At 39.2% G+C, this 13081-nt stretch overlaps 1 protein-coding gene across 12 annotated transcripts in view; it reads right to left on the reverse strand.

The window, feature by feature from the left end:
• The window catches only part of LOC134347918 (type 2 lactosamine alpha-2,3-sialyltransferase-like), a 138402-nt gene that overhangs the window by 25109 nt on the left and 100212 nt on the right, over window positions 1–13081 (reverse strand). For 10 of the 12 annotated variants that reach the window (XM_063050546.1, XM_063050543.1, XM_063050540.1 and 7 more), the window contains 2 exons: window positions 8949–9041; window positions 1499–1611 (listed from right to left, as the gene is read on the reverse strand). In XM_063050546.1, the coding sequence (XP_062906616.1) occupies window positions 1499–1611; window positions 8949–9041 (206 nt within the window). The remainder of the gene's footprint in view (window positions 1–1498; window positions 1612–8948; window positions 9042–13081) is intronic. The other 2 variants (XM_063050538.1, XM_063050547.1) reach the window with 1 other exon arrangement.

Raw genomic sequence — 13081 nt, forward strand, 5'->3', positions numbered from 1 at the left:
TAGTATGATATTTTTGTATCGTATAACTTCACTACCATTTGTTCCAATCCCTCTGCAACTTTAGTAAAAATATACCATGATTATGTTGGGTCAAGACTTGTTTCATGTGCTTCAGGCATGACGTGATAGGCCAGTGAAATCAAGTTTGTCATTAATATAGGTGCAAGAAAGAGTATGTTATTTAAACCAAATCACAAACAATTTCTATTATCCAGCTGTTATTTTCCAGCAAATATTCCATGTTCTTTAGTTCAAGAAGACAACCTGTAGCCTGCACCAACCTTGCTTTCTTTTTTCCCCAATATACAGTGCCTTTCAAAGTGTTCACCGCCCCCCCTCCTGAAGTTTTCATGTTTTATTGTTTTACAACATTGAATCACAGTGGGTTTTTGAGTGTTTATCAACAGAAAAAGACTCTTCCGTGTCGAAATGAAGACAGGTCTCTACAGAGTGATCCAAATTAATTACAAATATAAAACACCAAATAGTTGATTGCATAAGTTTGCACCCCCTTAGTATTTCACATCAAATCATCACTAGTGCAGCCAAGTGGTTTTAGAAGTCACATAATTAGTTAAATGGAAAACTGTTTTTGGAGACCTGTGTGCTGTCATGTTGTTTAAATTGACTGTAGTAAAAATACACTTATATCTGGAAGGTCCAACTGCTGGTGAGTCAGTATCCTAGCAAAAACTACACCATGAAGACAAAAGAACACTCCAAGAAATTCTTAGAAAAGGTTATGGAAAAACACAAGTCCGAATGGAAATAAGAAAATTACCAAGTCACTGAATATCTCTTGGAGGCAATCATCCAGAAATGGAAAGAATATGGCACAACTGGAAATTTGCCTAGAGCAGGCAGTCCTCAAAATCTGAGTGACTGTGCAAGAAGGGGACTTGAGAGGGAGGCCACAAGAAACCTATGACAACTTTGAAGGAGTTACAAGCTTCAGTGGCTGAGATGGGAGAGACTGTGCATACAACAGATGTTGCCCGAGTGCTTCACAGTCAAGCCTTATGGGAGAGTAGCAAAGAGGAAGCCACTGTGGGAAAAAAACTCACATGAAGTCTTGGCTAGATTTTGCCAGAAAAGGCATGTGAGAGACTCTGAAATCAGTTGGAAGAAGGTTCTATGGTCTGATTAAACCAAAATTGAGCTTGTTGGCCATCAGACTAAATGCTATGTTTGGCATACGCTAAAAGTGCATCTACTAAATACTGCCTTGAAGGGGGTGAATACTTACGCAAACAATTATTTAGTGTTTTATATTTGTAACTAATTTAGATCAATTTATAGAGGATCTGTTTTCACTTTGACACAAAAGATTTTTTTTCTGTTGATCAGTGTCAAAAAAGCCAAATTAAATCCACTGTGATTCAATGTTGTAAAACAATAAAAAAAGAAAACTTCCGGGGGGGGTGGGAATACTTTTTATAGGCACTGTAAATGATGTTATTTTACCAGTCACCTACATATCTGAACAGACATGCATTACCTGTGCTCAATGTGCCAAATGGCAGGGTTTCTGGCATGGCCTTCCTATCAACAGGCCAACTTTTGAAGCTGATGTCTGAAGGACACAAGAACGGGTTCCTGTTTTTAGATTTACTGAAAAGCAAAAGTTGGAAGGAAATGAGAATGAAAAGATTTTCTTTTTACACCTTTAATTAGGTCAAGCAAGAACATAATATAACATTATGAAGACACCAACAATACAACCTCATACAAGACCAAATGTACTGTGGGTTATAAAATTATTTCAATTATCAATCATATCAATTATCAACACTGCAAAAAGTGGTAGTGGGAAAGATATTTCTAGTACTAGGAGAGTCAAGCTTCTGGGGCCACAGCTTCATAATACAGGGACATCCTTTTGAAATGAGATCAGGCACTTCTTCAGCCAGCAGGTGCTAAATCTGTGCAGTTAATTTCCATAGAGGGAGGGCTGTGGAGGGTAAGTCATTCAGTGTATTTAAAGTGCAGTTTGATAGGTTCTTGGTTGGTAAAAGGGTTATGGGGAGATGGAGGGAGAATGGGGACTGAAAGGAAAACTAGCCACGATTGCATGGTGGAGCAGACAATATGGCCCAAGCTGTTCCTGTAGCTTAAGACCTTTACATGCCTCAGTTACAAAGTAAATACAAGATAACTTATAAATATCAATTTCATAGAAAGTTCATGTCAGGTGATTAAATGACGCAAGTATGCTATGTTAAAATGACATAACTGACAACTGGTAAGTCTAAATCTCAGCATTTTCCTTTCAAGTTTCTACAAGGGGAAACAGCACAAAATGAATCAACCTGAGAACTTTTGTTCTCAGGGTTAGCAGTACTTGCTGGAAGATCACCATACATTGTAATTTCTGGACCCAGAAGTACACGTGAATACAGTACAAAAGATCAGACACTTCCCTTTATATGAATAGAAAGCATTGATTAGAATAAACAGGAACACTGCTACCTATAGTTTTCCCTTCCAATTCACGATTTGGAAGTACATTATATTTCTTTCGCTGTCACTTGGTCTACATTCTGGAAACCCCCATAATTTTGATTAAGTAAAGGATATGCAAGTGCTTTGAATAGGAGAATGATATTTGCATCAGCCTTCATTGTGGAAGACGTTAGCAGTATCCCAGAAGTTGGAGAGTGTCAGGAGGCAGGTGTGTGAAATTGCCCTTACCAGGGAGCAGGTTCTTGGCAAACTGAAAGGTCTGAAGGTAGATAAGATAGCATACATCCCAGGGTTCTGAAAGAGATGACTGATGAGTTTGTGGGGTCATTAGCAATGATCTCTCGGGAATCAAATGATCAATTGGCATGGCTCTGGAGGAATGTGAAATTGCAAATGTCACTCCACTCTTCGAGAAGGTAGGGAGGCAGAAGTAAGGAGATTACAGGCCAGTTAGTCTGACCTCAGTAGTTGGGAAGATGCTGGAGTCAATTGTCAACTAAGAATGAGGTTTCAGGGTACTTGGACAAAATAGGCCATAGTCAGCATGGTTTCCTTAAGGAAAGATCTTGCCTGACAAATTTGTTGGAATTCTTTGAAGAAATAAAAAACAGGATAGACAAAGGTGAATTGGTGGATGGTGTGTACTTGGATTTTCAGAAGGTCTTTGACAAGGTGCCACGCATGAGGCTGCTTAACAAGTTGACAGCCCCTGGTATTACAGGAAAGATTCTAGCATGGATAAAGAAATGGCTGACTGACAGGAGGCAAAGAGTGGGGAAAAAGGGAGCCTGACTAGCTGTTGGTGAATAGTGGTGTTCCACTGGGGTCTGTGTGGGACTGCTATTTTTTTACGTTATACATCAATGATTTGGATGATGGAAGTGATGGCTTTGTGGCCATGTTTGCAGGTGATAAGAAGATAGGTGAAGGGGCAGGTAGTTCTGAGGAAGTTAAGAGGCTACAGAAGGATTTAGACAGATTAAGAAAATGGGCAAAGTCATCGCAGATGGAATACAGTGTCAGGACGTGTATGGTCATGCTCTTTGGTAGAAGAAATAAAAGCGTACTATTTTCCAAATGGAAAGAAAATTCAAAAATCTGGTGGTGCAAAGGGACTTTGGAGTCCCGGTTTAGGATTCCCTAAAGGTTAATTTGGAGGTTGTCAGTGGCGAGGAAGGCAAATGCAATGTTAGCATTCATTTAGAGAGGACAAGAATATAAACACAATGATGTAATATTGAGGCTTTATAAAGCAGTGGTGTGCCCTCACTTGGGAATATTGTGAGCAGTGTTGGGCCCCTTATCTAAGCAAGGGTGAGAGGGTTCAAAGGAGCTTTATGGGAACAGGAAGCTTGTTATATGAGGAGCGTTTGATGGCTCTAGGTCTGTACTCAATGGAATTTAGAAGAATGAGGGGGTGACTTCACTGAAACCTATTGAATGTTGAAAGGCCTCAATAGAGTGGATGTAGAGAGGATGTTTCCCATGGTGGTGGAGTCTAAGATCAGTGGACGGAGCCTCAGAATATAAGGGTCTCTTTCAGAACAGAGACGAGGAGGAATTTCTTTAGCGGAGAGTGGTGAATCTGCGGAATTCATTGTCACAGGCGGCTGTGGAGGCCAAGTCATTTGGGTATATTTTAGGCAAAGGCTGATAGGTTCTTGATTAGTCATGGCATAAAGGGAAGCGGGGGAAGAAGATTAGGGCAGAGAAGGAAAGTGGATCAGCTATGATGAAATGGTAGAGCACACTTGATGGGCCAAATGGCCTCATTCTGCTTCTATATCTTATGGTCTCATAATACTTAAATCTCCTTTTGATATTAAAATTAGGCAATGCTTGTGAGAACTCCTCTGTACAATGCAGAGAACGTTCACTATGGGAGGAACATAAAAAGATTTTTTTCACAAGTTCGACTTCAGTAGTGAGCAATGTTGAAAATATATTTCAAGAACTTAGCTTGGTGTTCATAAAGTTTTCCAACTTTTAAAACTGGCTTTTAAAGAATAAAACAGCAAAGGGTCTTTTCTATTAGATGAAGATTTGATCTCAACAGATGATCTACATAACCACTGGATTAACAAAAGATAATCAAGATAAACCAAGTAACTCAGTAGAAATTTAAAAATTTATATTTTCCCAGATTTTTTCTTCTGACACTACAGGTTTAAGTAGGCCAGGTTACAGCGGCAAATTTGATGAAAATCAAAGCTTTAAAGTAAAGTGGCTTAATTAATACTCATTATTGTTTTTCACCCTACCAGATTCTGCTCAGTTCCTTCTTTTCCGGACATCTCTTTCCAATCAAATCACTTCTATGCCTTTAATACTTATAGGCTAGGATCTATTCCTAATTAAGAAATGATTGACTTTTAATAGACCTTAGAGCTAAATTATCTTAATACAAAACATTTGAAGATACCTTCTCCAACTAAATACAAAGTCTCACCTTCCTTCATTCACAGGTCATATTTGAAAACAATTACACTCTTCCTTTGGTTTAAGGTAATATTTAAAGAAAGGATGGTTTCAACCACATCATGGGACAGTTTATATAATCCTTTTCCGGAATATTCAGAAATCCCAATATTTCAGCATCCGGTTCACTAGGTGGCGATTGCCATGCACAGCCTCCACTTTCTGGAGCCTTAGTTCTTGGGCTCCATTTAAGCTTACGTAGTTACGTGCAAAATATATTAAAGTATTGCCTAACATTTTTTTAAAAAGATTTTGAAGTGCTTTGGTGTATTGATAGAAATGATAACCAATCGTGTGGAAAATCTGCAAATCCTGAATAAAAGTCTCAAAATATGCCAGTTTATGGAAGTGTTACTGCATTTTATATTTTATTTATTTAGAGGTAGAGTTCAGAGTAGTCCCTTCCAGTCCTTCAAGCCATGTCACCCAGCAAACCCTAATTTAAAACTACCTAATCACGGGAGAATTTACAATGATCAATTAACCCTCCAACCAGTAGTCTTTGGACTGTGAGAAGAAACCGGAGCACCCGGAGAAAATCCACCATTCCACAGGGAGGGTGTACAAACGCCTTAAAGAGGATGCTGGAATTGAACTTCAAACTACAAAACCCCAAGATGCAGTAGTGTCACACCAACCACTACACCACCATGGCACTCAGTTTCCTGTCCACTGCTCTGGACTGATTGATCAATAATATGTCTGCTCCTTTTATACAGTTCCACAAAATTAGCATTTATTCCATTAAGTAGTTGTATGGTTAGATTTCATTTAAGATTGTTTAATGTTATTTTCAGTACGCAAGTGTAAAGGAGAACAAAATAATTGTTACTCCAGTTCCAATGCATCATATAAAAAACACACCAAGATGAAAAACACAATAATAAAAAAAACATAATAAATATAAATACATAAGATAGCTTATAAACATTGATTATATGTACAACAAGTAACACTAGGTACAGGGGTGGCTGGGAGCTTAACATACAGGGATACAGGAGATTGGGTCTGACGGGCAAACGGATCAGCCATGATGAAATGGTGGACTAGAATCAATGGGCCAAATGGCCTAATTCTGCTCCTACATCTTATGGTCTTATGATACACATTCTATCAAAAGGACAGACAGTTGGCAGAGGGAGTGGGGTGGCTCTGTTGGTAAAATAAAATGCAATCATATTCCTAGAAAGAGTTAACATAGGATTAGAAGATGTAGAATCCTGTTGGTAGAGCTAAAAAAACTACAAGGGTAAAAAAAACCCTGATGGGAATTATATGCAGACCTCTGAAAAGCAGCCAGATTGTGGGATACAAATTACAATGGGGGGTAGAAAAGGCATGTAAAAAGAACAATGTTAAAATAAGTCATATGGGGATTTCAAAATAGAGGTAGATTGGGAAAATCAAGCTGTCACTGAATCCCAAGAGAGAATATGTGGAATGCCTACAAGATGGCTTTTTAGAGCAGCCTTCTGGATTAGGTGATGTGTTATGAACCAAATTTGATTAGGGAACTTTAGGTAAAGGAACCCATAGGAAGCTGTGATCATAATATGATACAATTCACCCTGCAGTTTGAGAACAAGAAGATAAAGTCAGATGTATCAGTTTTCCAGTGCAGAAAAGGGAAGTACCAAGGTTGAGAAAGGAAATTTCCAAAATTGATACAAGAATGAAGACAGAACAACAACGGCTGGAGTTCCCTGGGGATAATCTGAAAAGCACAGGATAGATACATTCCAAAGATGAAGACGTATTCCAAAGGGAGGATGTTGCAAAAGTGGCTGATGAGGAAATCAAAGATAGTAAAAAAGAAAAACCAAAGGCATATAATACTGCTAAAATTATTAGGAAGTTAGAGGATTGGGAAGCTTTTAAAAGCCAACAGAAGGTAACTAAAAAGGCCATAAGGAGAGAAAAATGAAATATGAAGGTAAGCTAGATAACAAATGTAAGTGAATACCAAAAGTTTTTTCAGATATATAAAGAGTAGAAGAGAAATGAGAGTGGATATCGGACTGGAAAATGACTCCAGAGAGGTAGTAATGTGGAACAAGGAAATGGCGGATGAACTTAACAAGTACAAACGAGCGAAAATCTGCAGATGCTGGAAATCCAAGCAACACACACAAAACACTGTAGGAACTCAGAAGGCCCAGCAGCATCTATGGAAAAAGAGAACAGTCGACATTTCAGGCTGAGACCCTTCGGCAGGACTTAACAAGTCCTTTGCTTCACTGTGGAAGACAGCAGCAGTATGTCAGAAATTCGAGAGTGTCAGGGAGCAAAAGTGAGTGTAGTTGCTGTTACTAAGGAAAAGGTGCTTGGGAAGCTAAAAGGCCTGAAGGGAGATAAGTCAGAAGGACTACACCCCGAAGTTCTGAAAGAGGCAAATGAAGTAATTGTGGAGGCATTAGAAATGATCTTCCATGAATCACTCGATACTGGAATGGTTCTGGAAGACTGGAAAATTGCAAATGCCATTCCATTCTTCAAGAAGGGAAGGAGGCAGTATGAAGGAATTTATAGACCAGTTAGCCTGACCTCAGTGGTTGGGAAGATGTTGGGAGTCTATTATTAAGTATGAGGTTTTGGAGTACTTGAAGACACTTGATTAAAATCGGCCACAGTAAGCATGGTTTCTTTAAGGGGACATCTTGCCTGACGAATCTGTTGGAAATCTCTGAAGAAATAATAAGCAGGATTGACAAAGGAGAGTCAATGGATGTTTTTTTTAACCTGAATTCTAAGAAGGCCTTTGACACATGAAGCTAATAAGAACTCGTGGTATTACAAGAAAGATACTAACATGGATAGATTGGCTGATTGGCAGGAGGCAGAGAGTGGAATAAACAGGGAATTTTCTGGTTGGCTTTTCTGGGTGACTAATAGTATTCTGCAAAAGTCGGTGTTGGGACTGCTTATCTTGATGATATAGGTCAATGACTTAGATGATGAAATTGATGGCTTTGTGGCCAAGTTTGTAGACAATACAAAGATTGGTGGAGGGTAGATAGTGCTGAGGAAAAATGAGGTCTGCAGAAGGACTTAAGACAGATTGGGAGAATGGACAAAATGGCAGATGAAATAGAGTAGAGGGAAGTATATGGCCATGCACTTTGACAGAAGGATAAAGGGATAGACTATTTTCTGAACAGGGAAAATATTCAGAAATCAGTGGTGCAAAGGAATTTGGGAGTCTTCATACAGGATTCCCTGAAGGTCAACTTACAGGTTGAGTCAGTATTAAGGAAGGCAAATGCAATGTTAGCATTCATTTCTAGTGAACTAGAATATAAGAGTAAGGATGTAATGTTAAGGCTTTTATAAGGCATTGGCCAGACTCAATGGAGTATTGGAGCATTCTTGGGCCCTTCATCTAAGAAAGGATGTGCTGACATTGGGGAGGGTTCAGAGGTTCATAGCAATGATTACAGAAATGAAAGAGTTAACGTATGAAGAGAGTTTGATGGCTCAGGGCCTGAATTCACTGGAGTTTAGAAGAATGTGAGGTGACCTCATTGAAACCTACTGAATGTTAAAGACCTTGATAGAGTGGATGCGGAGAGGATGTGTCCTATAGTAGGGGAGTCTAGGACCTCAGGGCACAACCTCAGAATAGAAGGACATCCATTTAGAACAGAGATGAGGAGGAATTTCTTTAGTGAGAGGGTAGTGAATCTGTGGAATTCATTGCCAGACAACTGTTGAGGCCAAGTCACTGGGTATATTTAAAGCAGAGTTTGGTAGGTTCCTGATTAGTCAGGGCATCAAGGTTATGGGGAGAAGGCAGGAGAATGGAGTTGGCAGGGATAATAAATTAGCCACAGTGGAATGTCAGAGAAGACTTGATGGGTTAAATGACCTAAATTCTGTTCCTATGTCAGTACAAAAGGTGACTCTGACAGGAAATGATAAGGTAATAAAAATCCAGAGGTTAGTACTGAGGACAAGCACTTTCATTCATTTATAACTACTTAATTTTGCTGCAACCTTAAATGACTTACATTGGAGGAGCAACAGTGTTCATCACTCCAGAAATCTGCAGAAGCCAGGTGAAATTCCTACCGTAAGCACCCCTAGGAAATAAGGGTTGCAACCTAAGTGGTACAAGCACATGACATTCAGATATTATCTATAAAAACAACCTCTTTTCTGCTGTTTTAACACATGGCAAAGCTGGACAACAAATAACTGTGTTCACAGACTTTTTATTTTAAAAAACAAAGACATTAGTAGTGTAGCATGCAAAGTACAAAGATTTTATTCCAAGAAACAACACTGACTTGAATTTTAAGGCTGTCAATCTAAATCTGATATGTCTAGTAGTTGAAGAAAGAAAAACACTCTCCCCACACCTGCTCCTCCTCCCCCAAATACTAGGGATCTAAAGGATGAAAAGGATCTAAAGAAGTGTTTTGAAGTCTTTGGCTCTGGGTCAGAAAGAGACAGATTTTCCCCCCTTTAAGTACTGTTTTACTTTTTAAACACAATTAAAATAACGCATAGACAAGTAAATTGGTTATGAGAAGAAACTATTTCAACTGAAGGTCACAAATCAAGGATGCTGAAGGCATGGCCGGGTGTCAGCAATCCTGCAGGGTTCATTAATTGGACAAATCAGGAACTAAAGCCTCATCCCCAAGGGACACCCTAACCAAAAAAAAAAACTGACATAGGGCTTTACTATTTATTTTAAGAAAAGTCCTTTCTGGTCTGGCAATGTCTCGCACAAGCCTCATTTATATGTGGATCGCACTCAGTGTCAACCTTAAGCCCATCTGCTGTGACTTGATAACTTGATATAGAATATTGGACTGCTTAGAATTTTTGTAAGAATACTGGTTGAGTACTCCTCATCTGCCCCAGAGGAACACTGTTTAGTTTGGCTGTATTTATATATGGTTGAATGATAATTAAACTTGAAATTGATCTGAATTTGAAATGCTCGGGGCTGGAAGTGTTTTGGTTTTTGGTTATTTTGGATGTTGGAATATGTCATGAGATAGATAGAGATCACCATAATTTCTGACTGAATTTATGTGCTACTGGTAAGCTGTCTGTGTTTTCCACATGTTCATTGCACATTTGTACTGATGCAGCCATTCAGCGTGTTAGATTTTCATCAGTATCAGATATTGTCAAGTCAGATGTTTAGAGTGGCACAAAATAGTCAAGTTTGGCAGGGAAATCATTTTTTTAAAGCATAAACTATAGTGAATATGTGATGTACAACTTTTTAGACATAAAAAGATTTTGAATTTAAAATAATTAACTTAAGAAAAACAATTCTTTCTTTTAAGATATCCTTTAATTCTATCTCTTGATCCAAGCTAGTCAATAACCTCAATATTGCCTTTTGACAGCAAACGTGACAAGTTGCTCAAGCATTACACACAGCACCAGGTTACATAAGGCTTCTATTTCCTAGAACTATATACAAGTCAATTTTGCTACAAATCACACCAGGTCATTTCCTATAGCTACCCACATTGCAGTGCGATATCGACACTTCCTACGAACTACTTTAATGCCAATGAATAATCACCCAAACACTACACATTATTAAACTCCCTCCAGTCATTCTGAAGAGGTAGTATGATTTCGAGAAATATTATTTTGCCAACTACAAAATTACCACAGATTCTGAATTTAAAAGGACAATTCTCATGATGTTGCAGCTGAAGTATTCAGGAGAACATTTTTTTTAAGAGAGTCATTCAGTAACACAGTACAGAAAGCAGGCACTTGCGTTAATAGATCCACACTGACCAAGATGCCCATCTTAGCTTGTCCATTTGTCTGCATATAGCTCTAGACCAGGTGTTCCCAACCTTTATTATGCCATGAACCAGTATCACTAAGCAAGACCCAAGTTTGGGAACCCTTGCCCTAGACCCTTCCCTTAACAACATTTTGTGTGTGTTGCTCAAGATTTCTAGCACCTGCAGAAACTCTTGTGTTTATGTGCCTGTCCAACTGTCTTTTAAGCATTGCTACTGTACAAGCCTCACCACTTCCTCTGGCAGCTCTTTCCATTTTGAGATGCCCATGGAGGAAGTAGATCAATCGGAAAGTCCTGGGTGAAACAGGCACAAAAGAGGAATCAGGACTCAAATAGTATTTGTCACCAGAACACGAAAGGCATGGCCAATTCAGGGAACAGATTGCCCATTCCTGCACATTTTCTTGTGTACCTTACCACCATCAGGACACATTATTGAACGAACATTTTTTAAAAATTAAAATTAAGTTTTTAATAAAGATTGTTTTCCCTTCCCCAGGCTGTGCTGGTAGATTCCAGTTTCAATTTGTTTTATTATTTTTTCCTGCCTCCACTGAGGTTTTTAAAATAGCTGTTATTTGGACAACTTTGGCTGTAGCCTATCACAGACATTCCCACAGAGCTCTTCATTTGTCCCCCTCTTCGCCATTTAAAGTCCATGTGCATTCTGGAGACACAAGAGACTGCAGATGTTGAAATCTGGAGCAAAAAAAAACCAAACTTGCTCAACGAACTTCGTAGATCAGGAAGGATCTGTGGAGGCAAAGTGGCATTCTACGTTTCAGGTCGAGACCTTGCATCAGGATTGAGTATGCTGATGGAAGATCACCAACATAAAGACATGAGGGAGGGATGAGACTGGGCTGGAGGTAATTGGTGGAACTAAGACACAAGGGATGAAGGAGAAATGGAGTGAGGTAGTTGAGGGAATAGGAAGGGTAAAGCCTCCTCTACATGGGCCTACCCGCCTTTCACATACACACAGGAGGAGAAGGAGTATAGAGAACTATTGTCCAGGTGTAGATTGACGGAATTAGCCAGAAAAACTGTTCAGCATGTACTAGATGGGCCAAAGGGCTGTTTCAGTGCTGTAGTGCTCTATAATTCTATGACATATCCACCTAGGCTTCTTTTCTTTCTTCTTTTTTTCTCTCTCTCTCACTCATCACCTCATCTGGTTCAACCAAGCATCAACACCAACACCCCATCACTTCCTCGCTTAGTTTCTCCAGCAGTCTGCCTTCTCACCGCTTACCTTCCCATTTTGGGATCATCACCAACTTGAATCATCCTCATCATTTCCCTCCCTGCTCAAGTTACCTGATTTGCCCATTGTTTGTCATTTTCCGTTTTTGAATTAACAGTTACGCTGTATGTAAAACTCGAGCCAGTGAACAACCAGAGAGGAACAAGAATAGATTTCCGAATTTAGAAGGGATAAGTCTCATAGAGGAACAGAAACATTCTAATAGTGAAATGAGTAGAGATTAGCAATTATAAAGAGGTGCTATTTTATATCAAACCTGAACGATTATACTACAAATTTGATATTTAAGTTTTGAGATGGTAACTTGGGAATAACAGTTGCAATTCACCTTAATTATGCGCACGATGGCCAAGAAAGTTAAACTTACAAACAGTTCCCTTAAAAACTTACAAACAGTTCCCTTAGAACAGTAAAGCAACAAGAGTCCTCTGACAAGCATTGAGAGTTGGCTGTTATTATCAATATCAGAACTCAGAACAGCAGAGCACAAGAACAGGCCCTTCAGCCCACAAAGTTGCGCCAAACCAAACAATGAGGTTAACATTTCTAAGTTGACTACGGATCAAGAGAAGGCGCAGGCTATTCCTAACATCAGTGATTAATGCCTCACCAGATTCCTGCAATAAATTGAAGTCTACCCCCTCCCCCCACCTCCACCCACCCAATATTTTGTAGCTGCCAATTTTCATAAGACTCCTATAAACTTTGGCTTCAATTGCAGAATGGTTGCTGTATATGCAAGGAATGTAAAATTATCACCATACTCTACCCTTGCGAAAGTAAACAACAAAATTATAATCTGCAAAGCTCAAACAGTACTGAACATTAAAAAGAGCGACTCTGTCCACAGGTTTATATTGCCTCAGCAAACGTTTGATAAGCAAAAGCACGGGTTTTGCAAGAGAAGGACCTGAAATCCATAAAATGGATCTTTTCCCAAGGCCCAGGGATCCAACAAAGGCAGGATTTGGAGAATGAGAGGTTGGTTAAATGGAGCAGAAGCAAAAAGCAATTGAAGAACAACACACACAAAATACTGGGTGAACACAGCAGGGAAGACAGCATCCACGGAGGTGAATAAACAGATA

This window comes from Mobula hypostoma, chromosome 6 (assembly GCF_963921235.1).
Source record: "Mobula hypostoma chromosome 6, sMobHyp1.1, whole genome shotgun sequence".
In the NCBI taxonomy this organism is placed as follows: Eukaryota; Metazoa; Chordata; class Chondrichthyes; order Myliobatiformes; family Myliobatidae; genus Mobula; species Mobula hypostoma.